The 25,219-nt window shown below is 43.2% G+C and overlaps 3 protein-coding genes across 8 annotated transcripts; all 3 read right to left on the minus strand.

The window, feature by feature from the left end:
• Nucleotides 1-195: 195 nt before the first annotated feature.
• On the minus strand, nucleotides 196-10,903 carry WBP11 (WW domain binding protein 11). The gene is made up of 12 exons (XM_054631411.2): nucleotides 10,748-10,903; nucleotides 9,615-9,732; nucleotides 8,765-8,796; nucleotides 8,075-8,168; nucleotides 7,492-7,688; nucleotides 6,529-6,662; nucleotides 5,575-5,774; nucleotides 4,570-4,764; nucleotides 3,984-4,085; nucleotides 2,781-3,095; nucleotides 1,988-2,170; nucleotides 196-1,292 (listed from the first exon to the last, which is right to left on the minus strand). The coding sequence occupies exons 2-12, from the start codon at nucleotides 9,676-9,678 to the stop codon at nucleotides 859-861; spliced, it is 1,950 nt and encodes a 649-aa protein (XP_054487386.1). The 5' UTR covers nucleotides 9,679-9,732; nucleotides 10,748-10,903; the 3' UTR covers nucleotides 196-858.
• Nucleotides 10,904-13,619: 2,716 nt separating this feature from the next.
• Nucleotides 13,620-20,064, minus strand: SMCO3 (single-pass membrane protein with coiled-coil domains 3). 6 transcript variants are annotated; one of them, XM_054631006.2, is made up of 3 exons: nucleotides 20,049-20,064; nucleotides 16,693-16,743; nucleotides 13,620-15,352 (listed from the first exon to the last, which is right to left on the minus strand). In XM_054631006.2, exon 3 carries the CDS (start codon nucleotides 15,333-15,335, stop codon nucleotides 14,658-14,660), a length of 678 nt encoding a protein of 225 aa, XP_054486981.1. In that variant the 5' UTR covers nucleotides 15,336-15,352; nucleotides 16,693-16,743; nucleotides 20,049-20,064; the 3' UTR covers nucleotides 13,620-14,657. The 6 variants fall into 6 exon arrangements, with proteins under 6 accessions (XP_054486981.1, XP_054486980.1, XP_054486978.1 ...); XM_054631005.2 differs by lacking the exon at nucleotides 20,049-20,064 and adding an exon at nucleotides 17,330-19,669 and having other exon boundaries at nucleotides 13,620-15,349; XM_054631003.2 differs by lacking the exon at nucleotides 20,049-20,064 and adding an exon at nucleotides 17,330-19,669.
• A 57-nt stretch (nucleotides 20,065-20,121) lies between these two features.
• Nucleotides 20,122-22,903, minus strand: ART4 (ADP-ribosyltransferase 4 (inactive) (Dombrock blood group)). The gene is made up of 3 exons (XM_054631002.2): nucleotides 22,405-22,903; nucleotides 21,152-21,869; nucleotides 20,122-20,297 (listed from the first exon to the last, which is right to left on the minus strand). Exons 1-3 carry the CDS (start codon nucleotides 22,618-22,620, stop codon nucleotides 20,203-20,205), a joined length of 1,029 nt encoding a protein of 342 aa, XP_054486977.2. The 5' UTR covers nucleotides 22,621-22,903; the 3' UTR covers nucleotides 20,122-20,202.
• Between the last annotated feature and the right edge of the window lie 2,316 nt (nucleotides 22,904-25,219).

Raw genomic sequence — 25,219 nt, forward strand, 5'->3', positions numbered from 1 at the left:
CAAGGGATGTTTAGGAACTTAAAAACAAGAAAATAGCAGAAGCTTAGTGGGGAAAAAGTAAGTATATGTTATTTATAATGTGATTATTACTTTTGTTTTCTGAGGTTCTGAATGCCTCTATCATCTTCCAAGGCAAGCGAAGAACCCTCGCCCCTCTCCACCTGCCTGTTAGTTTCTCACAAATCACAGGGAAAGTGGTATTTTGATACACTGAACATTTATTGTCTTTCACAAGAAAAAATGAAGTTTCCCCAGCCAACAAAATCCCATCAAGATGACCATAAAGGGGATAGGATGCAAAACTCCAGTGTACAGTATACACAACAAATTACCTCCCTGACTACCCTGGAAGAAAGATGATTGATCAACCTCACTGCAACTAAAAACATGATTATAAAATATTTACAGAAAAAAAAAAAACAGTACAGAAAATAAAAACTGGACAACCATTTGTGTATGAAACGCTGCTAACACTTTTCTGGCTCGTTAAAAACCTGTTCCACTACCCTCACCAGAGCACTCAGGGTGTGTAAGGATTTGGGGGATTTTGGCAGGGAATAGTCACCCCCGTCCCCAGAGTACCATTATCTCCCTCTAAGGAAGGGGGAGCACTTGAGGGGAGCAGCATCGCCTCCTTTACTGCAATCTCCTTTCCCCAGGTGGACGTGATGGCTCTGAAAGGAGGTGCCCAGGCACACCTCAGCTGCAGCGGTCTATGCTCACAGCACACTGGCAAGTTAACCTGTGGGTAGGGAACTATTTCCAGTCATGCCCTTTCGTTGCTTGCAGGAGGACTTTCCCTTCTTCTCCCTCCACAGTGTTCAGAGGGGCAGGTAAGCTGACCAGGACTACAACAGGTCACAGGAGACCTTCCATTTCTTTCATGAAGGCTTCATACACATCATCCTTTGTCTGTACAGAGATAGGGGCAGATGAGCCAGCCTTAGGGGCAGCTTTGGTTAAGGGCAGAGCAGGCTCATCCTCCTGCTTCCTCTGGGAGGCGGCGGCGGCCCCCTTGTTCTCGCGGCGCACGCGCAGCGCGGTGGGCACGAAGCGCGTGATCTCCGCCTTGGGGTTGGTGATCTGCGGCTTGGCGCTGATGGTGGCCGTGGCCTTCTTCTCGATGGTGGCCGCGCTGGTGTCATCCGCCTTGGGCCGCTGGATCAGGCTGGGCGGGGCGCTCAGCACCCCAGGATTTGGAATGGGAGCTGGTGGGAAGAGCCCAGGTGGGGCAGGTCCTAAGGGAGGCACCAGAGGCGGCCGTAACATGCCTGGGCGAGGAGGGGGGATACCTGGAAGAAGAAAAAAGAAAGCGTGAGCTGTCTCCACATCTGGAAATTTCAAAATATTTGAGGAAAAATGTGCACAGGCTCAGAATGCCAAGAACAAAAAGCAAAACGAAGCAACCCCCAACAAGATGCAGCAGCACTGGCTTTAAAAAAAAAAGAAAGGTTTTCAAGTCTGCATTAAATGCTGGGTTGAAAATGCTGTTCTTCAGGCTCTGAAAGCCACAGGAGCTTTTTATCGTTCCCTTTTAAATTTAAATTTTATTTTTTTTTTTATCACTCCCTTTTAAATTTAAAGTTATAATCTGAGAATAAAGTTTCTTGACAATCCATCCCACTGGAATTTCAGAGTCATCAGAAATGTCTGACCCAGGCACAAAAAATAAATACTCAGATCTCCAACTCATTTAGTGGAGCACCATTACAGCACCCAAAGAATGCTTCAGAAAGAGTCCAGCAGAGTAAAAATTTAAACTCTGAAATTCCCTTTTTTTCAGGGCAGATTTCTTGCTACCAAACTATGCACAGAATTTCCTTGTTACTGCACAGAATAATGTAATAGCACACAGCACAATGCAGCCACCGCCAGGAACAAAGGCAAACTGGCAGCCAATTATGCCTCACTGGCTTTATCACCACAGCCAAGACTGCAAAAAGAAAGCAAGAAAGGACTTGGCACTGAGACAAACAGAACCCCTTACCTGGGGGGGCAGGAGGGGGCAGACGAGGAGGAGGACCACGTGGAGGAGGACCCGGGGGCAGGCCTGGTGGGGGTCCTGGGGGAGGACCAGGCGGTCTCCCCGGGGGAGGACCAGGGGGCAGCAGTCGAGGCAGAGGCCCACGCAACCCTGGTAACCCTGGAGGTCTCAGGAACGGAGGAGCTCCTGAAAGCGTTCATGTAACAAACAAGAAATTTAATTCACAGGTAAAAACATGTCCCAGCAACTTTCTCATCAGCTAAGGATAAAGATCTTCAACATACCAATGAAAGCTGTATTACCCAGGTGCCAGATTAAATAGAATTTCTAAAAATCTCAAGCAGAGGCAGCAGTTAAACTGTTAAAGCATCTTTCTGAAGGTAAAGTGTATAATGGAAAAAGGGTTCCTCCCCATATAATTAAGTTGTAACTGGTAACAGCTTCTGAGCTCAGTTTGTCAGAATTTAAACAGCTAAAAACCTTTTTCTGTGGCATTTGATTTTTCTTTTGGACTAAAAATAAGAACTTTTGCTCTTTTACTCCACTTCATACACTGGCTCTGCTGCTGTCTGCCAGTGTTGGCTCTAACAAAGACAACCATCAGGAAGGCTACAGCTACAGGAAGCTGATGCCTCAAAAGCAAGGTACAGCAACAATGATGCAGACTGATGACAGCCAGGTCTCAGTAAGTGGGTACATATACTCCATCTACACACTGTGCAGCTTCCAGAGTCCCACACTGACACCACTGCCTGAGAGCCTGCATCCCTCAGAGCAGGGTAAACCAAGCACTCACCGGGTGGAGGGCCGGGAGGAAGGCCAGTGGGTGGGCCTGGGGGCCTCAGTGGAGGGGCTGGAGGTGGTCCCAGAGGAGGAGGCCCAGGCATGGGAGGTGCCTGTATCTGAGCTGGAGGCACAGCCTGGGCACTCTGCTGCTGCTGCTGCGCCTGGGAAGTTGCAGTAGATGACCCGGTCTCTGCAAGCGCCTCCTCACTGAGTTGTTGCTGCTGCTGTTGCTGTGATGTCTCTTCAGATTCTGAGTCCTCTTCCTCCTCCTCCTCTTCTTCTGAATATTCCTCCACTTCTCTCCCTTCTTCTGGAATTTCCTGGCCTGGATATGGAGATGATACCCTTATAAAATCTGTCTATGCATAACATCTTTGTGAACATCAGAGAAAACTGAGTACACAGAAGTAAATAAAAAGAAGCAAGAAAAAGATAAACCTTACTTCAAAGGGAAGAAATCTGACCACTTTTTACTGGTAAATATAAAATGAAAACAAAAATAATAACAGAAAAATCACTGCTGTTCTAGAGAGAGCTCTGACAACAAGAGTTATGTGTTCCTCTGGGATCTGAAACTTGTACTATCAGCCCAAACTTCTGCTTTTTAATCTCTGCCTTAAAGGAGTTTGTGGGAAGGCGAGGCAACAGGGGGTTGGGGACACAATGCCACAATAAACAAAATCCCCATGTCCAAGAAACTCCTGCACCTTTGAAAGATACTGGAGTGTCTTTTTAAAACAAAGTTGTTTTATTGGTTAACTTATCTCAGCAGAAGGGTATTTTTAGGGGGTACAAATCCTTACAGGTTACCTGCTGAGCACACAGATAATGTTACCCTTTCTCTTTCACCAAGAGATTTGTACTTCATTTCAACAACTGTTTAAAAGTTAAGCAAGAAAAGGCTTAGAAGAAAAAAAAAGTAAATTGCTACTCTTAACTTCAACTCTGCTATGCAAAACACACACATTACTTAAAAATAAATGTAAAAAAATACAAAACAAAAAAAACAAACAAACAAAAGAAAAAAAGAGCAAAAACCAAACTATAACTCAAATACCTAACGAGAGCTGCTACTCTCAGCAGAGCCTACATTATGATAGTAAAATATTTACTCTGTAAAATAAAACTTGTGCAAAGTAAGCTGCCCACAGAAAAACTGTGAAACCTTAACTGGAAGCCTAAAGGCATCTCACCACATTTCCACCTTACTCACCTGCCATTCGTAGCATCATGGCCTGGAGTGGAGTCAGTTCTTTCATGTTCTTTTTCTTCTTTCGTGACTTCCCAGGCATGTCTGCAAACCGGACACTGTGACCTGGGGAAAAGCAGGGTAAGAGTGACAGGAGGTGGGGAGAAAACAACAAAAATCAGATAGCTATGTTGATACCTGGTATGGATAGCCTATCAGTCTAACATAATGATGCTTCTTAGATAAGAGTTTGCACTGGTGTTTCTGATTGTTTCAAGTTTTGCTGACCTAGAATTCTCTACCAATTGGTCTCCCCCAAGCAAGTGAGGGTATTTTACATTGAGGCTTAATTTTGCAATGATTCAGGTGAAAAATGGCTTGTGAGCTATAAGCTAACTCAACTTTTAAAAAAACAGGTTTATCTGAAAGTTGCTTCACTTCTAGATAGCCTCCTTCTGACCCATTTATTAATAAAAATCCTTTAGCTGGAATTTAGGTGAGTTAGAACATTGTTAGTTGACTAAATAAATTGCACACACACCCTCAGCTCTATCAAGTAGTATTTTTCTTTTGAAATATCAACCCCCAGTCTCTCATTTCCCCTTCACACCTGATTTCTTTTCTTCACCACCTTCCCTCTCCTTGTCATTATCACGATGCAGGAAGTCCTCTCCTTCACTGTCTGCATCTGACCTATCACTGTCACTGTCATCGCTGCTCTCATCATGCTTGTCTTGATCCATATCCTCAGGATAACCTTCATCTTCACTGGTGCTGGACATGTCATCATCATGGCCTCGCTGTCCTGCAGAAAGCAAAGTATTGGGAAATGCATCAACTCCAAATATAAAATATTCTTTCACACCAGTGTATGTTTACAGTCACAACATTCCCCTTAGCAAAAGCACTGACAAACTGTCATTCCAGTACTTTTTAGCACATATTTTTAAAGGATATTTTGGAAAATCTGTAAGATTTCATATTAACCTGCTTATTAATTTACACAGCAAAAAAGTGAAGGCAACTGCTACTGCAACTGATTCATCAACTTCTATTCAGCAATTGCCCACCACTGACGTATTTTGATGTCTTCTGGCATGAAATAAAGCTAATTCATCTAGCTACAAAAGTTTCTAAGGATGATACAGCAACTGTATGAAAAATAGGAGCTATGTTCTCCTAGCAAATGCACATCCAGGGCTCATTGTGGGTTTTGTTGTAGTTTTGGTTTGGGGGTGTTTATTTGATGGGTTTTTCAAAGAGACAATTTCTCTGAGAGTGATTAGGTTTTTTTAAGGGATAATATGAACAATGTTTCGGCACTGTTAAGGGTTCATCCAAAAAAATCCAATCTGTGAAACCTAACAAAAAGTATCTGAGACATGTAATTTAAAGTCTCAACATTTAAAAATACAGCTGGTAGCAAAATTGCAGATATTATGAATATATCTAAATTACCTCAGAGAGCAATCACTTAGCACAAGTCCTTCAAATAGTGCTAACATTCATATTGCCAGAGAACATTTTGTCCGGGGCACACTGCATTCACAGCAGGACCATCCATAGTGGAACAGAGGTCAAGGAAAACCGCAGAGAGGAACAGGGAAGGCCTTACCTGCTTCAGAACTGTAAGAAATCTCCTCCTCTCGCCTTCGAGGAGCCACGTCCAAGTTGAAGCCCACCTTCCGGCCATACATCTGCAGGACCTGAGGAGGGGGTGGCCCCGGTGGAGGGCCTGGGGGCTTCCTGCCCGGAGGTAAGCGCGGAACACCGAGCCCCGGAGGAGGGAGCACAGAAATGGATCGAACTGGTGGCCTGGAAATATGAAAGGAAATGAAAAATGTAGGAACACAGTTAAAGCAAACATGCCTTTAGTAGAATTATTTAGCCTTCTCTCACCACTGCTTATGCAGACTTCTAAAAAGAAACATGAACATTTAAAAAGTACATATTTGACACAAGGAGTTTACAACATCAAACAAAGACGTGACTGAAGAAGATCAGACAAAAGCTGCTCAGAAACCAACTGAAGACAATACTGAAAAAAATCAGCTACTGAATCCTACCACAGAAGAAGAATGAAATAATCACAGAGTTGGTAAAAACAGAAGGCTATTCAGAAAGAAATAGAAAAAACTTAGCACTAGAATGAAAAAAAACAAAAAATAACCAAAACAAAACCAAGCAAAGTAGGAGTTTATATGAACTATCCATATACACTGAATATGGCAGCAGGACAACAGAACACACATAGGGCAATTTAAGGGGCATTTATGTTCATAACAGCAGGGCTCTAATATGAACTGATACTACTACTACTGATCTACATTCCTGATATGGAAAAGACAAAAACTAGAAGGAATAATGTATTACTCAAATAAATTTAAACAAAAAGCTCTAATTGTGGGGAAAGATTAAGAAGGGCTCTGGTTAAAAGAAAGAGCAATTCACTTGCACAGAATTCCCAACTTCTACAAGTCAATATTTCCTCTACTTCTACCCCTAGCTCCTCCCCCATAATATGAATACTTCCTTTTTACTTCGCCTGTAAGTTTATTTTTCCACTTACCCATAGGCTGATGTCTTCTTGAGGATAGAAGGTGGTTGAGCCCCTGGAAGGGGAATGTCCTGTATGAGGATGTTGGAGGGAGCATGAGGCATATCTGGTAAGGGGATACTCTCCACTTCAACATGCTGAGCATTCTGGAAGGGAGGGAAAAAAAAAGAAAAAGAGAGTGAGTTACTTCCACAGAAGCTACTGCACAATCTCATTATTTTTTAAAGTACAGAACATATGGAACCTGGCGCCACTTGTCAAACGTGCCTGTTCCTAGGGTGTGTTATCTTGCAGCAGTCCATGAAAGAAATTTGGGAAAGTGTTAACAGCAAAAGCTTTCAATGCAAAGCACTTGCAATGCACCCATGAAAAGCTTTAGTATTTCAGTCAAAACTCAGTCAGGTTTTCACCTTCTTTTAGACCTTCAGTCTACAAAATGAAGAGACTGCAGACTGTGCTTTTGTGCTTTTTAAGTATTCAAGTCACAGACTGCTGCATGTTCCAAAGGAAAGGAAAAAAAAGAAATCTTACAGATCCTTGCACTTACAAAACACGATGTTTCCCAGCACAGCAGGGAGGAGTATTAGAGAAAGATCTTTAAAGGAATGCCAAAGGATTCTCATTATTTCCAGCAAGAGATTTAGCAGAAATTCACAGAAATACCAATTGCACACTCACAGGCTCGTTCTCTCTTTAATACAGAAAACAAAAGGCTGATATTGTTGATTTGCAACACAAATTTCCCTTTCCTCCTTTCATTTTGAATGAGATCAGCATATCAGAGACAAACAGTGACCTGACAACCACCACACTGTCCTCACTAAAATGCTCTAATTTGACCATGCAAATTAATATTTCATATGGGCCACATGATGCTGAACTCATACAAATCTCCCTTCCTCTGTAACAGTCACACCTAATGAGCAAACAGAATACACTACCACAGTTACAAGACTGAGATACAGAAAGCATTACCTTGACAGCATCAAAGTACTGGCTGAGTTGTGCTCTCTTCTGCTCATACTCCACTTCCAGCTTGCGCAGCTCTTTGTAGATGTCAGGATTCTCCTTCTCGTAGAGCCGCAAGATACGCTCAAAAGTCTCACGGAGCTTTTTGCGTTTGTCCTTCAGCACTTTTTCATTAAGTTGTGGCTGCTGTACCGGGTTAAACTCTGATCCCAGACAGCAAAAAAATGACAAAAAAATTTGCAAATTACTCTACTGCACAGCTGTGATGAATGAAACTATTTCAAAGCAAGTTCCAATCCCTGTTTTCAGGAAGTCTGCAGCCTTACGACAATACCCTCCTTGAATTCTACATTAGCAGCACTCACACACACTACTTGATTTTCTTATCAATCATCTTCTGGGAAAAAAGTCCTCTTTGATGGCACCACAACATCTCAAATAATAATCAATCCCCAGATATTCACAGAATCCCCCCTTCTTACAGGAAAGGAAAAAAAACTATTTCAGTCTCCCCCACTGGCAGTCAAAACTACACTGTGCATCTACATAAAGCATGGCCTAAGTCCAGCACCTGGTACCTCTCACTCACCCATCTCATCCAACTTTTCCATGTCCCGGATAATCTGCTTTGGATCTTTCATCTTCAGTACAGCTGCTCGGACCATCATCCGTTGCTTTTTGTTCTAAGACAGAAAAGTTTCATAATAGAAAGACGCAAAACATCTGTTACCCCTTTCTCAGTATTTCCACTCTGAAGAAAAAAAAATATCACACCTCAGAATGCCCTGAAAACATTCACCATGGCACAAATCAGCAGCAAATGTAGTTAAAACTTCCGGTAATTTTAATTCCACTGTCTTGGTAATTGCAAATGCTACTATCATTCCTTCACTCCAACTAAGACTCATGCAATCAACACAATAACCAACCGACAAAATACATTAGACACACTAAGAAGTGTGTGACTCTTGGATGCTTGGATTTTTTTTTTTATTTGGTTTGTTGCTTGCTTCTTTGCTTTGTCATTTTGGGGGGTTTTAATTACTAAGTACTTCCAGCAACATTTCAAAAATAAATACAAGTTAAAGAATGTCTGGGGATGTTTACTCCAAACAAGACTTCTACGTTTTTTTGAACTACATGTTTGGATAGTATTTCCAAAGTCAGTCTTAGGATATCAATTAAAATATCCACAGTCCATTCATGGCCCTTTACAATCACATACACGATACATAGTATAGGAAATGACAACTACATATTCCCTAATCTCTTTATTTACCTTCTTTAGTTCCCTTTTCCGAGCTTCCTTCCCTACAGGGGAAAAGAAAAAGAAAGTAACAACTTGAAAGACAAAATCAAATTAATGAATAATCTTCCCTTCATCAAGACTAGGGCTGTTTCTCAACAGCTCACTCATTTTACAAGGACTTACTGCAACTCAGCTTCCCAGAGAAAGAGAAATATAGCATGAGATTGATTTATATTTCCTGTCTTTTATTAAAAAAAAAAAAAAAAAAAAAGATGCTGCAGTCTTCATGTCTCCAGAAGCAAGGCTTTTTCCATACAAAAAAGAACAATAGGCAACCGAAGTCATAGTGATAGGTGCAGTCATGGAAAGATTGCTGCACAGAAGCTGAAATAGAGTCATCAGACAACACACTTTAAAAATATGTAGGCTTTGAGAATGCCTCTGAAATAAAGCATATCCACTGTGGGAGTCCGGATTTTCTTTATTCAGGGAGCATTGATAGCACCTGGCATGTTACCAAAAACAGAAAAAAACAGTAAGACAACTCCCCCATCTAACCAGAGCATCTGCAAAATTTGACATGCTCCTCAGATTCCTGCCTGGGACAGATTAACTCTGTCCCAGGAAGCAGCCTGCAGTTTATCCAACAGCTAAGTACAAAGGCCTTCCAACACTGATAACCAGTGGAAAACCAAGAGGTAAATACTTAAGAGAAGCAAGAGCATGAAAGCAAGCAGCCTTCCCACACAAAACCGAGATAATACTTTTCAAATTAGAGAAACTCAGTTCTATCCTGAAGATTCTATTCTCAGAGAAAGCTTTTTACCTGCTCCTCTGGGCACTCCCCATTCCCCCCTGCTCAGCTTTCATGGATACTTACGGGCCTGATCTGTGGGATTCATAAACTTCCCACTCTTGGTGGACGATGTAGATCTCCGCCCCATTTTGATCTTTTTTCCTCTGCCTCAAAAAATGAAACTTAAAAAGGAGGGAGAGACCTGGAAAAGATTACATGGTTTCAGGTCCTACACACTGGTAGCTTGAGGATGCTTGTTTCTCTTCTGTCTATCAGCAAGTTACTCCCTCAAAGAGGCCAAATACCTTTAAGGTTCTCAAACCTGTATCAAAACTCCCTTACTCCAACAAAGTACTACTACTTAACTAAGTACCTACTTATTGCTACTTTAGTAGGTTATAATTTTAAGCTAATTGATGAGTTTGTTATTATTCACATTACAACTCAAACCAATAAGCTTTGTGCTTACAGTACTGAGGGCTGCAGGGTAGGGAAAAACAAATATTTTATTTTTCCAAGAGCGTATCAGAGTTTATCTTCTCTTTCACTCTCGTAAGTGCTCTCCAGTTTTCACCTTCCTCCGTTTCAAATGTTTCCCCAAAAATCTTCTCCTTTCCTCAGACTTCTAACTGCCCCTGGTATCTCTCCCCAGCCCCCACTGTATCAGCAAATGTAGGATTATTCTGCAAAAAATTATTTCCTGTCTTTAGATATTTCTCCAGCTTACAGATGACTACATAAGTGTCCAAACTACAGTCAGGGATGTTTCTTCTCTCCCTCCTCCTCCAGAACTGCTTCCCTGCCAAAGCACTGGGGTGGGTTTGTTTTACTCTTTTGCAAGATACTATCGCTTCCTTAGGTGGGAAGCTCACCAAACACAGGTAGGAGTTACATTTACACCCTCTATTTCCCATCTTTCTAATATTTAAAGGCTTCAGGGAAGGAGAACAAACTTCTGAAACCTCGACTTCACATCTTCTAAGGACCCAGACTAAAGAGTTCCAACGCGACAAGTTAACGGCTGAAGATGAAAAAAAAACTATATATAATCAAGCACTAAATTCATTATTCTTTTGGCCACAGGGGAACGGGGCAGAAAGCCCCCCCTCCTACTCCCGCCCGATGGCAGGAGGAAGAAAATGAGAGAGCGCGAACTGCCGCCTCCTTCTCCTCGCCTCCCCTCTCCCCGCAGCCCAGCCCCGCCGCGCCCCTCTCACCCCCGGGCCGGCCGGGCCCGGCTCCGGCTCCCTCGGGCCGCTGCGGCCTCGCTCAGCCCCGTGACCGCCGCCGCCGCGGCCCCGCCGCCATCTTGCACCGGCACCGAGTGGCGGCGCGGAGCCGCGCTCCGGAAGCGGCGGCCGCGGCTCGATGGTTCCGCCGCCGCTCGCTCCCCCTCGGAGGCCTCAACTCTATGGTTGGGCCTGGGGAGGGGCGGGAAGGCGGGGCGGGAGCGGGGACGGGAGCAGGTCGGGACAGAGACAGGGATAGAGATAGAGACAGGGACCGGGACAGAGGTAGCGATAGAGACCAGCGCCCAGGCGGCCCCGGCGGGCTCTGGGAGCGGGTGGACACACGCGGTGCGGGAGAGATGCTCCCGTACGGCCAGCGCTGGAAACAGGGCAGCGAACGCGGCCAGCGCGGCCTCTGCCCCCTCATGCTCTGCAGGACTATCCCCCAAAGTGCCCCCCGTGCCCTGAAACAAGGCAGAGCCGAGGGACCTGTGGGGAGCTGCTGTCCGTGTGTGCGGAGCGCTGTCCATAAGTGCAGAGCGCTGCGGGGGCAGGGGCTGCTCACAGCCTCAGGCCCTTCCATGGTTTATTGAGGGCTTGGCCTCGCGGCCCAGCAGCGCTGCTCCCCTGCGAGCGGGGCTGGGACCCCTCTGTACAAAGAGAACGGCAGAGATAATCTGATGCCGTCGGGCACCACACAAGCTACTCTGTTATTTGTCTCTTCCTACAGCCCCCGCTGTGGTGAACTGGCGAACAGCTGGTGGGAGCTGTTTTGTGTCATGGCCCGAAGCACAGTTTCCAGCAAAAGTCCACAGCACGTGAAGAACCAGGATGAAGATGCACGAAACATCAATGTGCAAGCAATAAAGTACAGGTGCAGATTTAAAGAACTAGCATGTTAGGGAGGAGATGTAGGGAGGAAATTCTCTGCAGAGGTGGCATCTGGGAGCAGAGGTGGTCAGATCCCTGAGCAAGATTTCTAGGCTCCCTGCTCCTGCAACATAATGTTGCTATAATTTTTCAAGTAATGGAGACTCAGTTGACTAATTTGTAAGGATCATTGCCGGATGGGTAAAGGACTATAAGCTATACATCCCATTAATGCCAGCATTTAGTCACAAGGTGCACAAAGTCAAAATCAAGGAGTGTCCTCAGAGCCAAGGCTTCAGGAGCTCTCAGTGCCTACAGAGTCATGCTAACCACAAGCCCAGCATGGTCACCCCCACCTTGTACCTCTTTGGCATGTTCTCTTTGTATTATTCTTGTCACCAGAAAAAATGTTCAGCAGGCAGATTTTGGTTGCAACTGTACTGTTTTTCCACGTAGGTTTGGAAGCAGCTTACACTGGTTTGGGCTGGTTTACAGGTTTTTTTGAGGCTGTTCTTATTTGGAACACATATCACAGTTTTAATTCTTAATCCTTTTTCCAGAACAACAGCTTGAGTGAAAGCAGAACACTCAAGAGGATATGATGGAAAGCTGTGGCCATCCTGACATCCCTGTCAGGTGCCATGCCACTGTAGAGGGGGATGGCTGAGTCTTCAAAGGTTAACTGCACCTCACAAGGCTTGGGGTCTTCTGTCCTGGCAGTCCTGGGCTCAGTAGGGACAGTGGCACTGCCTCAGCCCTGACTGCTTTCTCTCAGCAGTGTTGCTGATTTGGAGGACAATAGTCCTCTCATGTTTTTCACTTGATACTTCTGTCACACTGAGAGGCAGCTTGAAGTAGTCTGGAGGGGAAACATCAGCAGACTGGTTATGACATCTTTGGAGCACCAAACATAAGACTAGCCAGAGCATTAGAGAGAACAGGAATTAAATCTGTTTAGGGGAAACCCACTTTCCTTTAAGTCCACCAGGAACAAGGATATGCCTAGAGGCAAGGAGCAGTTTTATTCCTCTGTGTTCCTCATTGTGTACCTCACTTCCCCTAACACTGCTTTGCATTTGCATTTAAGAACATGTGGGCAAATTGCTTGAAAAATACAACAGATTTGTTTTTCTTTGACTCCACTATTCTCATGCAGCAGTGACTGGCAATCTCTCAAAGAGCTGATTTTAATTCCTAGTTTAGCGTGTGCATTTGCACATAGAAAACAGGAGCCAGGAACTGCCTCTCCAACACACAGATATTGCTGTTCTACTGACTGACAGTCTCTTGCCTCTGCAGAAGTACCTCTAAACTGAGCGCCATCTGTGTCAGGAGACAAGAGATGTTTCATCTTGGAGAAGTGATGCCTCAGGTCAGCATGTCATCCACCACAATACCTCGTGCAGGCAAGGCAGTGCTTTTTGCCACCACTGAAGTGCCTTTCCGGACTCACATAGCCCAGTCTGCAACTGGTCCCAGTTTCTCAGGCCCTGGCACCCATCTATGCTCCTGAACCCTGGGCTTTCTCCCTGATGACTCAGCAGAGCTGTTGGGAACCAGCAGTTTCATTGCCATCTAGTGGCTTTTGTGCATAAAAGGGAAGAGGAGTCAGAAAATATAGTAGAGAAGAGAGTAAAAACCCAACCAAACAAACAAATAAACCCCCCAACCCCAGAATGGAAGGGTTGTGAATCTCACCTATTCCTTTATTTCATAGGCACTATCTAGTTATTAATAAATTAAGATTGCTAATATTGAATATTAGCAAACATGTATGAATTGGGACATGATTTTAGTATGGGGGAAGTGGGTACTAAAAAGAGGAACCTATGCACAACCCTACTAGATTTGTCTATCACGGATTTAAAAAAAATTAATTGCTTGTATAATTAGGCTTTTAATACTTCTTTATTAGTTGGTTTAAGATTGGTTTTCAGACAAAAAAAAAAAAAAAAAAACAAACCAAAAACAAGTACAGAAAAGAGAAGTCTTCCAATACTCATGTATATTTTTATTAATTCTTAAATTACCTTTTTTTCTAAGATCAAGAAAAAACAATTCACAGCAAATCAGATCAAGACACTACAAATAATGTTCTTTCTTCCAGCTTTGGTTTTAAAATCTGAAAAATAAGGACAGTTGGTGGCATATTGTGAAATGCAGAATCTGAGCATGTTCTTGGCAGTCCCACATTGGTGAGATCAGGTAAAGCGCTTGAAAATAACTTTCGTTTAATAGGGCTGCAATCCTACAGCACTTGTACATGTGTAATATCCCACCCCAATCAACAAAAGAGCAACTTTGCACAGAAACTTTTACATGTGGGTTGGCAGGAGCAGAGCATTACAAGCACAAGAGGTTATTCATGGCCAGGCATACCCAGAATGCTGCAGCTGGTTTCTCTCAGTGGTGCAGCAAGGTTGTGTCTGTTTGCATGTAGGCCCAGGCTTCTCTTACTTGCCAATCTACTGGGATTAGAGTTTATTTAAAGAAGATCTCTTGCTGGCTCCTTAGGAGGGCAGAAAATAGCAGTTAAATATGCTTCAGCTAGTCCTTGTAATTGAATTCAGTCTATCAGATTAAGCACTAAACCACAGTAAGGGTTTAGCAACCACAGATGTCTTCATAAAGCTTCCAGATGCTTTGCCTTGTTGAAATTGTTTTCTCCCATTGTGTTGTCATCTTTGGTACAGAAACACACCTTCTCACCACTACCAGTCCAGTAGTCTGTATTATTGTCTCCAGTATGAATTACAGTTCAAGGTTACCTACTGTGCTTCCCAGAAAATAAGCTTAAGGAAAGGTGCAAAGTATTTGAAACACTGCCCCCCAAAACACCTGTAAACCAGTTCTCTATTAATGTATTTCAGTGCCAGTTCCCTGAACTGTCACTTTTCTTCTTCTGCTGCCACAAATAAGAAAATAAAAAGCCATTAGTAGTTTGTTTGTCATAATGAATCAAAAAGGTTTCTGCAGTCATAACCTGCTGCAGCTGCTGTGACAGCAGAAGAGAGAACTCCACCTTCATTTACTGAACTTGCTGTCTCACCAAAGAAGTCACTTCATGTATGGCACGCTGGTACTTTTCTGAGGCTGCTTTAAACTCAGCCAGGTGCTTCTCATAGCTCCTCACAGCTGTCAGAAGCTGGCTTCTCTCCACAGCTCCCAGGATGGCATGGAGAATCATCTCCAGGCCCAGCCCAATGATGGTAATGCTAACTCCCCCAAGAACAGAGGCCCCAATCTGCGCAAGGACACCGATGAGCTTGCTCACAGTGAGAGTTAAATGATCGGAGCCAAGAAGTTTGATGGCTACCATTGCAGCTGTTGAAGTTGCTTCTCCAAAAATAATGGAAAAAACTCTCTGGGCTATTGCAATTTTCTCTAGCTCGGGCTCTTTGATATCATATAGCTTCTGGTACAGCACTGGCTCGAGCTTGTCCTTCATGTCACTGTCAATCTTCTGCACCTGGTGCTGAATCTCACTCATCACTTGAATGATAATCTCACAGTTTTCCTTGACTGTACTGCTCTCTCTCATCTCAATGGGGGTAATAGTGCAGCCCAGGTGCTCATTCAGCACTCCAGCCAGCTCGTTTGTTGCATGGAAATTTGTGGACATACAGTCAAGCAATTCCTGGTGCAGATGGATCAGTTCTTGCTTTCTCTTGGGATTATCTGGGTAAAGGAGGTCACTCAATGCCATTCTTCAGAAAAAAGCTACTTCAAGAGAGAAAAGAAATTTCTTACTCTGTTTAACACCCATAACCATAGCCCCTAAAGAGCAGTGAAATCTGCTTTGTCTCTGCCCCACTGGTTCTTTTCATACTGAGCAGGTCCAATCGCAAGGCATAGCTTGTAAATGTAGAAATCTTAATTCTTGTTCTTGATCTTTGCCAAGTGATTGGAAAAGGACCTTCTAAGACACTAGGTATGCTCAGAGCAACAAAAATAGCTAACAAATATGTAACAAGCAGATTGGAAAATAGATGTGTGCAATTGGCAATTGAAGATTGAGATTGAAACTCAGCCTTGGAAACTGAAGATGGTAGAAGCTGAACTAGTTCACTAAAAAATGGAACAATCTCATCTAATCAGCAAAATTAAAGATGTGGCTTAAAGGATTGTTCCAGGCACTCTTTTGTATCAGCCTATTTTATCCATTTAGTGGCATTCAATTTTTCAGCAACCATGATGATTGGTGGATATGGTTTGTGCCACAATAAAGGTATTTTATGCCAGTATAGCCTTTTTCTTCTAACATTCAAGAGAAAATGATACTATATAAGCCTTCTGTGCTTATACTAAGAAGCTTACCCTCTGAATTCATAATGAATAGTAAAATTGTCTACAATAACCCCGTCCTAACCTATATCACCTTACATACATCTCTCACTGTATTTCCTTCCCTGATATTTATTTCTTCATAAACTGCATGCCAGCGTGCCAACATAGAGTCCAAAGACACTGAGTCAACAGTGATCATGGAGTAATTCCTCATCACTAAGATTCTGTAATCAGCACTGTCACTTCCTTTAACCTTTCACCAGCTGCAAAGTGAAAATGCTTTAACATTATTTCATCTTAAATGCAAGCATCTTTGCTACAGGGGAAAACTATGAATGAGTAGGATGACTCATTTCTTTGTTGGTACTTTTCATGGTCTCAGCCCTCTTATTGCAAATCTGGGCCACTTTTGTGCAGTGCTTTGCATTTTTCTAAGATGTTTCTCTTCTTGCTGTTAGTGCCTACATATCACAGTTACAGCTACAAATAGTTATGTGTAGGGGACTACCCAGATTTTTCTTCTGAAAAAGATACCTTTGTGCCATTTTGGTCCTTTGTAGTTCTTGCACTATCTGTTAGCTGCAAATCATCTGACACTGACCCAGCTGTATTTTACTAAACGCACCCTCCCCCACAAGGTCATCGTTGAAAACCAGAATGATTTCCACAATCCCCTGCCAACTTTTAATCTCAGTGCTGAAACACAAGCCAGTCTGAAAAGAGGTTTTCTCCCCCAATATTTTGCACAGTACTGTATATTTCTTTCCGCCACTTACCTTGAATCTCTGCCAAGAGAATTAACTGCTTAACACATCTTCTTATACAAGCTGCAGGGAGCCAAATACATATACAGTAAAGGTTTGTGATTTTCTGGAAACATAAAGCCATGATAATGCAGGCTATGGTTTCATATCAATCCTGCCTCAGGGATGTTGCTGGCTTGCTTTCTGACTCAATGTGATACTAAAACCTTTCCACTCCAGTGCTGTTTTATTGTAAGGTCATTTGTTTTCCCTTATTGGTAGAAACTGAGAAGACAAGTTGTTTTAGATGGAATAGCACTTCAACAAACATTTTACATACTCGGCAGGTGTGGAAAAGACTTTTAGAATCTGTTCATTACATATGATTACTTCAGCTTCTTACAGATGCTCTAGATTTTATATCTCCTAATGCTAAAATTACTTCTTACTTTTCACATTAGCACTTTCATTAGCTTTTATATTTTCCTTTTAGAATTAGGCAAGCCACATATATTTCTGTATTTCTATTTCTTAGCACTTCCATTAGGTTTTGTATTTTCCTTTTAGAATTATACAGGCCTTATATATTTCTGTATTTCTATTTCTCCAGAGATTTCTCTGTGGAGATTTACCACAGAAACTTTTCTAATTAAACATTTACACTGCCTACCTGATTTGGTCTGAATGCTCCTGTTGAAATGTGTATGGGATAGTAACTTCAGCCTCTTTCCCCTCTGCTCGCCTGGTGTTTTCCAGCAGCATGTGATGAATTAGGGATCTGGAGGCTGGGCTTCTGCTGCATCCTAATGTGCCTGTCATTAATTCTATTGTGTGATGTTTACCAGATCCATCTCATTTTCTTCCTCCTCTCCCCTTCCCTCCAATTGTAAGAGAATTCCGTTTAATTAATTATTAACTCAATGCTAGTTCCCAATTACTAGATCATCCAAAGGCCTTCTGTTCCTGGAGAGAATGGGTACAGCACAAATCCCTCCTGCCTGCAGCAGAGGTGCCATCACAGGCAGCTACAGCCACGGCTGAAAGGGGATGGTGTTACTTGCTGTCCTCAAAACATAAAAGGTGTAGGACAGCACAAGATTATGTTTTTTACTGGTTTCCATTGTTTATAAATATAAACACTAATGCTTGCACCTATGCCTTGAAATAATGAATTTTTGCAATGACTGCTTTTGTACACCTGCAAATTACATAAGAAAAATTTAGTAGTCCTACATAAACAGAAGAATAGACACCGCAGAGAGTGGAAACAGGCTTTGTCTGTTCCACTAAGACAAGCTTGTACATATGCCTTCAATCAAGCTAGACATCTTTCATGCTCTTGCCCTTAGAAAGGTGGACCTGCAGCCCACAGGGTTCTCACTAGGAACACTGCTTCCACTCTAGAGGAAGGCTGAGTTCTCAGATGAAAATACAAGATGAAGCATAAACGGTGCACTTTGCAATTGTTAATGTGTTTTCATCTGAAAGCTCAGCTGCTGTGTTCAACTCTAATGAACACAGAGTGCCAAACTCTCTTGTTGTCAGAGCTGTGGGCATGAGAACATAAGCTGCAAGAGAACACTAAATGATTTAACTGCTATAGTTCTGGAAATATCAATTAGTTGTGACTGCTGAGTATTTTCCACTGAGAATGCCATGTAGTCCTGAAATACTTGGTGCAATATTGAACTGAATTGAATTGATCAGGCTGGCAACTGCCTGTGTGTCACATTCTGGAAACTGATTTCAGGTCTTCTGTGCTTGCAGTGGATACAAATTCTTTTCTTTTAGAGCCCTCATAGTTTGGAACAAGACAGAAAATAATTTGAACAATATGAAGACAGTTTTGTTCCTGCTTTACTCTGGATCTTTTGGGAGGATTAATAGCTATTATTGCAGGCCTATTAGTTGGAGGAAAATACTCGATTTGGGGTGTCAGTCATCCTTCCTTGCTGCAGTTTGCCAGGTCTCTGATGCCATGAGAGTAGAGGTGCTGTGGAGGCCCAGACTCAGCTCTGAACAGCAGTGAAGGCTAAAATCAATTTTGCCATTTCATGCAATTTCAGACCCCTTTTGCCATGGGAAAGAAATGGAGGAAAAGGCAGATGGTTGGACTGAGTTCTGAAAATAAGGTTTTGAAAGTATACAGTGGGACAGGAAGTTGCAATTGCTTGAACACTTCTGACTACACATCTAACCACAGCAATAGCTGATGAAATGTCTGCTGCAACCAGCCCAGCTTTACAGGGCTCTGGCACAAGCAAAGGCAACATCAGGAGCAGTCTCTGAGCTGCACACTATCCCAGGACTGTATCTCTAGTTGGCCTTGGGAGAACTGAGCACCCAAACAAGGAGAATGTTTGTGCTTCCACCTACCAAGGGATGCTTGCACCATCTAGTCAGTGTATTAACTGACAAATAGAAATCACTTTTAAGGGAACTGTAGCCTGACAAAATGTGGCATTACTCAGTCTTCAATTGCTTTGTTCCTTAAACGTAGATGTCATGAGTTTGACTTTGCTGTGTCTATTCCCCCCACCCAAAAATGACTGTTCAGTTCTGTATAGACCCACCAGTACTTACAAACTGAAGGATTATAGTTCTGAGGATGATGCAAAGTAGTTGTTTTCTATGACTTATACAAATCTACCAAAACCCACCAAAATGTAAGAATAATTAATTTACAGCACTTCCCTTACTTTGGAGAATGCAAGTCAAAGTCATGCTTCCTGCAGCCATGAGAGTAACAATACTTGCAGCTGTTTACACCATATTTTGCTGGCTGCTTGGTAAGGTCCCAGAAAAGGCTGTCAAGAACTTTTCCTATGTTTTCTTCCAACTAATATCTTGGGGAAGAATGGATCAGCTGGGTTAGCAGTTTGGATAATTGATTTCAGAAATGTAACAATCTAGCCAAAAATATATCCACCTTTATTCCTCTGTAATTCCCCTGTAATAACACCTTCTGGATTTCCTCTGTTTGCTTTTCAGAGTCAGACACCACTCCAGAAATGTTAGCTCATCTTTTTTTTTAAGAGTGGCAAAGAAAAGCTGTTCAGGGTCTGCCAGAATCTGCACAACTTAATGCACTTCTCTGTCTCTTCACCCAACACAATAATCCAACTCCTCAAGCACATCTTGGCACCACCTTTCCCTGCTCTCAAAGGAGATGTGCACAGCTGCCCAGTTACCCACTTGAATTTACTGCCATGGTGCCTTCCACATTCCACAGACTGACTCTTTCTCACTAAAAATAAAGCTATTAAGAGATCTGTAAGGAGTCCAAAGTCCCTGTGTGTCTTTCCTGTATGCCTCAAGACAAAGCTGTCTCCAGTGAAGGTTGTCCCTGATTTAGTCTTCAGAAAGGCCATAGATAACCTTTCTCCTACCTGAATGGTCCAGGGAATGTCTGTTTTGATGAACCAGGCTGAATGTTCCAGTCTCAACTGCAAAGTTGCAGCTGAAAGCAAAGGGAAGATTGAACTTTCTGTAGCAGCAGGAACTCCAGAGGCTTCTTGTACATATCTGGATGTAGCCAGAGAATCAGAGACTGTGGGCCAAGCACAGGGAAACTCCAAGCACACTAGGGAGAATGGCAGAGGCAAGTGCAGTATAACCACTGTTCTTGCTTCTTGAAGCTGAAAGAAAATAAAGAGAGCAGTCATTTAGACCTCTATTCACTGCCTAAAGCTTTTTGGTTTTGCTAACACAACCTTTGCCCACAAAGGCCATTTTCTCAACTCCATTATTTTGGCTTTGGAGGCACAAACCCTCATTCCTAAATTATTGTTTTGAGCTCAAAGATCACATTGACACACTGTTGAACAAAGAGACAAAAGCAAGAGTCCTGGACTGGTGGTAGACTCACAGAAAGGCAGGGATGTGAAACAGGCCCCATGAGGTATTCTAGCATAGAGCTCTCTCTATAACCAGGAAACTCAGTGTGTTCTTTGTCAAAGGATACCTTTTCTCCCTGCTAGGAGACAGGTCACTGCTAAAATGACAGTAGCTTTGTTTACACTTCTCTCAGCTTGCCAGAGATAAGTGTGGAAGTGTTAGCTTGCCAGAGTAGTAGTGGACCAAAGCCTAGAATAGTCCTGAAATGTGAAGTGTAGCAGCATTGCAAGACACCAGCATAGATTACTTGGTTCAAGCAAATCTCACCCACTCTTGCAATAACAATGCTGGGGACACAAAGCCATGAGTCCTACAGCATCCTTGCAGTGACACTTGGGATAAATTGGGGCTGCAAAGAACCTTGAGACCTGCTGTTGATTCATCTTTAGTGAGCTGTGGGATTGTCCCAGGTTTCACAGCAAACTGTGAAACAGGGTAAAAGCTGGGTCTTGTGGCTCTCGTAAGCAAACACAGAGGTGAGCTACAGGTTTGGCCTTGAGTGTGGCCCCATGTGGGTGCAGCTGGTGAGGGCTGCCTGGGGTAGTGGAGAGCAGCCTGTCCTGTGCCCCCTTGCATGAGAGCCTGTGTACAATACCTTCCACCAGCTGGCACTGGTACTTGCTGTAGTTCCCCACAGAATGCAGATGCAGCCGGTTACCCTGCTGGGTTTGAAGGAAGCTTTTGACAAGAAATATCTCATAAGGGGGAATGAGGACTTCCTTCTCAGATGTGTGGTAAGAAAAGCCTTGCATAGCTGCTCCCAGGCAAGTGGTCACTGTGAGCAAAGTTTCATTCCCAAACTTCTGAGCTTCACTCCTGAGGTGGGAGGTAGAAGTGAAACGGCCAAATCGCACCCTGCTGCCTTCCTTGGCCTCGATATATAAATCCTTTACACCCCTGTGCACATGATAGCACTTAGGTTTCCCCATGCTGCTCTGCCATTCCTTCAATATCTGGATTGCAGTTGTTAGGTAGAAGTGAAAATATTTAAAGCTGAAGTTGTGTCTGTAGTGCTCTGGTGAGATTCCTGCCGTGGATGTGGCCCAGTTCAGCTGGGAGTGCGGGGAGGAGTTCATGGTGTAAGCCATGAGAGCTGTGGCATGGCTGTCACGCATTTCCCTCAGCAGACCTACAGGGCTCTTCAGCAAAGCCTCCTGAGCCTTCTTCCAGAGACGCAGGTAGTCCTTGTTAGCAGCTATTTCCTTTTGGAAATAGTCTCCTTGCTCCAGTTCTTCCATCATCTCCTCTCTGCACCCCAGATACTGGTCATCAAAGGATTGCGGAGCCATATCCATCAGGATGGGGGACACAGCCTGCAACACAAAAGCAAATGAAGATAAGCATCAGAAGTGTGAATTTCAATTCTTTCAAATTGTTTATCTTTCTGGATGCAAGCCAAGTTTTCTCTACCCTTTCCTTGCCTCTTTGTCATTATTGGCAGAGCAAGCAAGGCAGGTAACAAATCTTTAGCAAAACCCTCCTGAGCAACCTCAGGTTGTTGTCTATACACCACCACAGGTCAGGATGACAGAGTTCTTATTTGATGTGGATGTGCTATGTTAGAATCTCCCAGGAGCATTGGTCAATTTAGACAGGCTGGAAAAGGAGAGGAAAGATTCCATGAGATTTACTCACAAACACTCAATGAAATCATCTGGCTGCAAACAAGAGGAAAATTCCAACCAAGTAACTAAAACAAATTAAGACAGGTAAGAAATGGAACAGAGGAACTGAAAGCAGAAAAGTTAAAGTTGAACCCAAAACTCCTCAAAGAACATATTTCAAATGGAAAAAAATATTTCTGCGGTATAAGCAATTTCATTATTTCAAATAAAGAGCAATATTTACCTCTTTTACCAGTATTTGTGAGAAGATCAGCAACAGGAGGCTGCCCAGTGTCACCAGTTTCCCAGAGTCCACCCAGGACACTGTAAAGAACATTTTTTTTTTAAGGAAATGTAATTTGCACCTGTTTCTTTCTGTTTTTCTTTGAACTGGAAAATTCTGCAGTTTGTAATTTGCGCTCAGGTTTTGGTGGCTATTCTTCAACCAGCAATAGATCATTTGCCAAATTCTCACTGCAATTCAGAAGTCATTAATCAATCCAAGCAGACAATTTACTGGTAGAAATGTGCCCAAAATCCATAGGGAAGTGTCTGATTGCACCAACTTCAGCTGGCATGAGTGTCCATCACCTTGACAGTTCTTTTGATTCCAAGGTATTTGGTGTTGTTCTTGCAAAAAGGAAGAAAACCACAGCTTGGAGAAGTCTAAGGCACTTCTCCTGAGGAGTGGTGTGTCAGGGTGACTGCTCCATGGTTAAGAGTTTAAAAGCCCTTTTAAAGAAGTTGACTCTGATAAAGCCAACACAGAAATGCAGGGTAGGTTGGGGTCCCATCTGGAAGCCGTGATAACCTAACTCTCCTCCTCCTCCTCCTTATCACCCCCTGCTTTCTACTCCTGGGTTGCCAATCCTCCTCCTACAGCACTGCAGAGTGGCACTTTGCTGACTGTTTGCAATGGCACAGGTAAAATGAGTGTGTAAATGAATATCTCGTGCTGAGACAAACCTTTCTCTAGCAGCTGCTTTCTTTCACCTTCCAAATACTGGCAGTGAGTTATTCACCCACAGAGCCCCATGGCCTCTTACAACTCTTCTGTATGGAAAAAGGGCCAAGAAAAGTGTCAAGGCTTTGGTTCTGACTACAGAAAAGTGAAGCCCATTTTCCATGGCCTGATAATGATAGCTTGGGTGAGGGGAGCACCTCCAGACATGGAGTGATTCCCTGAGATAAGGGAGGTTTGTGAAGCTGCTAGGATTCTGTGGACAGAGCATCTGCAAAATATTGCTGAGATAGGGTGGGGGGTGACATAAAGGTCTCATACTGGGCTCCTTTCAAAGCAGTTGCTGCTGGTGACATGAGGTGATGCCATGAAGTGCCATGAAGTGATGGATGCAGACTCCCTAGTTCTCCATCCTGGAATGTCTCTGTTGTCTTGGGCTGTATTTCAGAAAGTGGTTGTTTGGCTGCTAAAATTGAGTCCATAGGAGGGCTCACGAATTTATTCAGAGGCAACTCCACCTCTGTTTGTGTAGAGATAAAACAGACCTAAACTGGGACAGGCTCCCTTGGGAGCTTGGCAGTCATGGTAAACACTCCCGCTAAAATGTCAGTTCAGCTGCATATAATCCATTTGTAAATTATGTCCCTGGTTTTCCCCTCTGACCTGTAAGTGAATGTTTCATATGAAGGGAATCAGGAGGACAGGAATTTGCATTTCCAAACGCTTCAGAAGCAATGCAAGTTATTATTAACGACAACAAATACAAAGGCCGAAAGATGGCAGCAGAGGATTTGTGGCGGTGCTTAGCGCTGCATTGATCGAGCGACAATCGAATTCCTCCATTTCAGCAGTAAATTTGTAACGTGATCTGAGTGCTCAGATCCCCAAAGGTCATAATGACTTCAGCCCATGAAGGGATCTGATGACACAGAGCAGATGACATAATGGAGGCCTCCGGGTGTAACTCTTTTTGCCTGAAAAAAATATTTACTGAAAGGGAGAGAAAAAATATAAAACTAACAGAAAGATGCAAATAGAGACAGCAACTTTTTGTGCTAACAAAACCATACAACAACCAAAACACCCCTATTTAATTAGTGCACTCGATATTAGGATTCTGCTAATCTCTCTGGTATTTTTCCAAGCAAAAATTTCACTGTTTTCAATGAAGCACTCTGTTAATTTTTACTAGATGGCGTTCAGAGGAGAATTTTACTGTGAGCAGGGAAGCCCCATTAGTTTATGTCAATAGAGGAACCAGTCACAGGCCTTGGACCAAGACATGTGGAGAAGACATTTATTGTCTTCTCCCTGGCCAAGATCAGTGTCAGCAGTGCAAGCCACAGCAGCTTGCCAAGCAAGGCTCACACTGGCAGCCACCTCTGCAGACTTCTCCTGTGTCTCCTTACTGCAGGACAAGGCTTCTCAGAGAAATGCTGATCTGGGTACACGGTGAGTCAGGCAAAGCCTGGCCCTCCTCTCCCTCAGTGTCACAGAGTGCTGAACCTATGACCTAAATTTCAATGTCATCATTTCTAATTCGCTCTGGGGCATGGGAGGGGAGAAGGAAGCCTCATGCACTGGGTTCCTGCTCCTCAGGGTTCACAAAAACAGGCTGTGTCTTCCAGGCATCTCTTTTACCTCAGGTAGAGGTTGTACAGGGGAACAGAAAGAAGCAGCACACCAACCTGCTTTACATAGCAGTATTTATTGCAGTGAGCAGCTGAGGATGGTTGCACCAGCTCACATGTAACCAGAGATTTGGTCTCTGCCAGTTTCCTGAGCATCCGCAGTCCCTGTCCTTGGAGGTGTGATCTGCTGTCCACCCCTCAGGGGAGGAAAGCTGACAGAGTATATTAGGAAGGTTATGCAGAAAGTTGCTAAGGTATAATATTAATGCCAGAGGACAGAATGAAGTAGTACAGATGGAAGACAATATGTGGATAAAAATACATGTACATTATATATATATATATATATATATATATATATTTAGCTACCAATTGTCTTGAATAAACAAAATACTGCCCCAATTTCAATCCATCCTTGAACAAATTTTCTTTTTTTAAAATTTCATAATGTTTATAGCCTTCTTTTC

Source organism: Agelaius phoeniceus, chromosome 5 (assembly GCF_051311805.1).
Source record: "Agelaius phoeniceus isolate bAgePho1 chromosome 5, bAgePho1.hap1, whole genome shotgun sequence".
Taxonomy (NCBI): Eukaryota; Metazoa; Chordata; class Aves; order Passeriformes; family Icteridae; genus Agelaius; species Agelaius phoeniceus.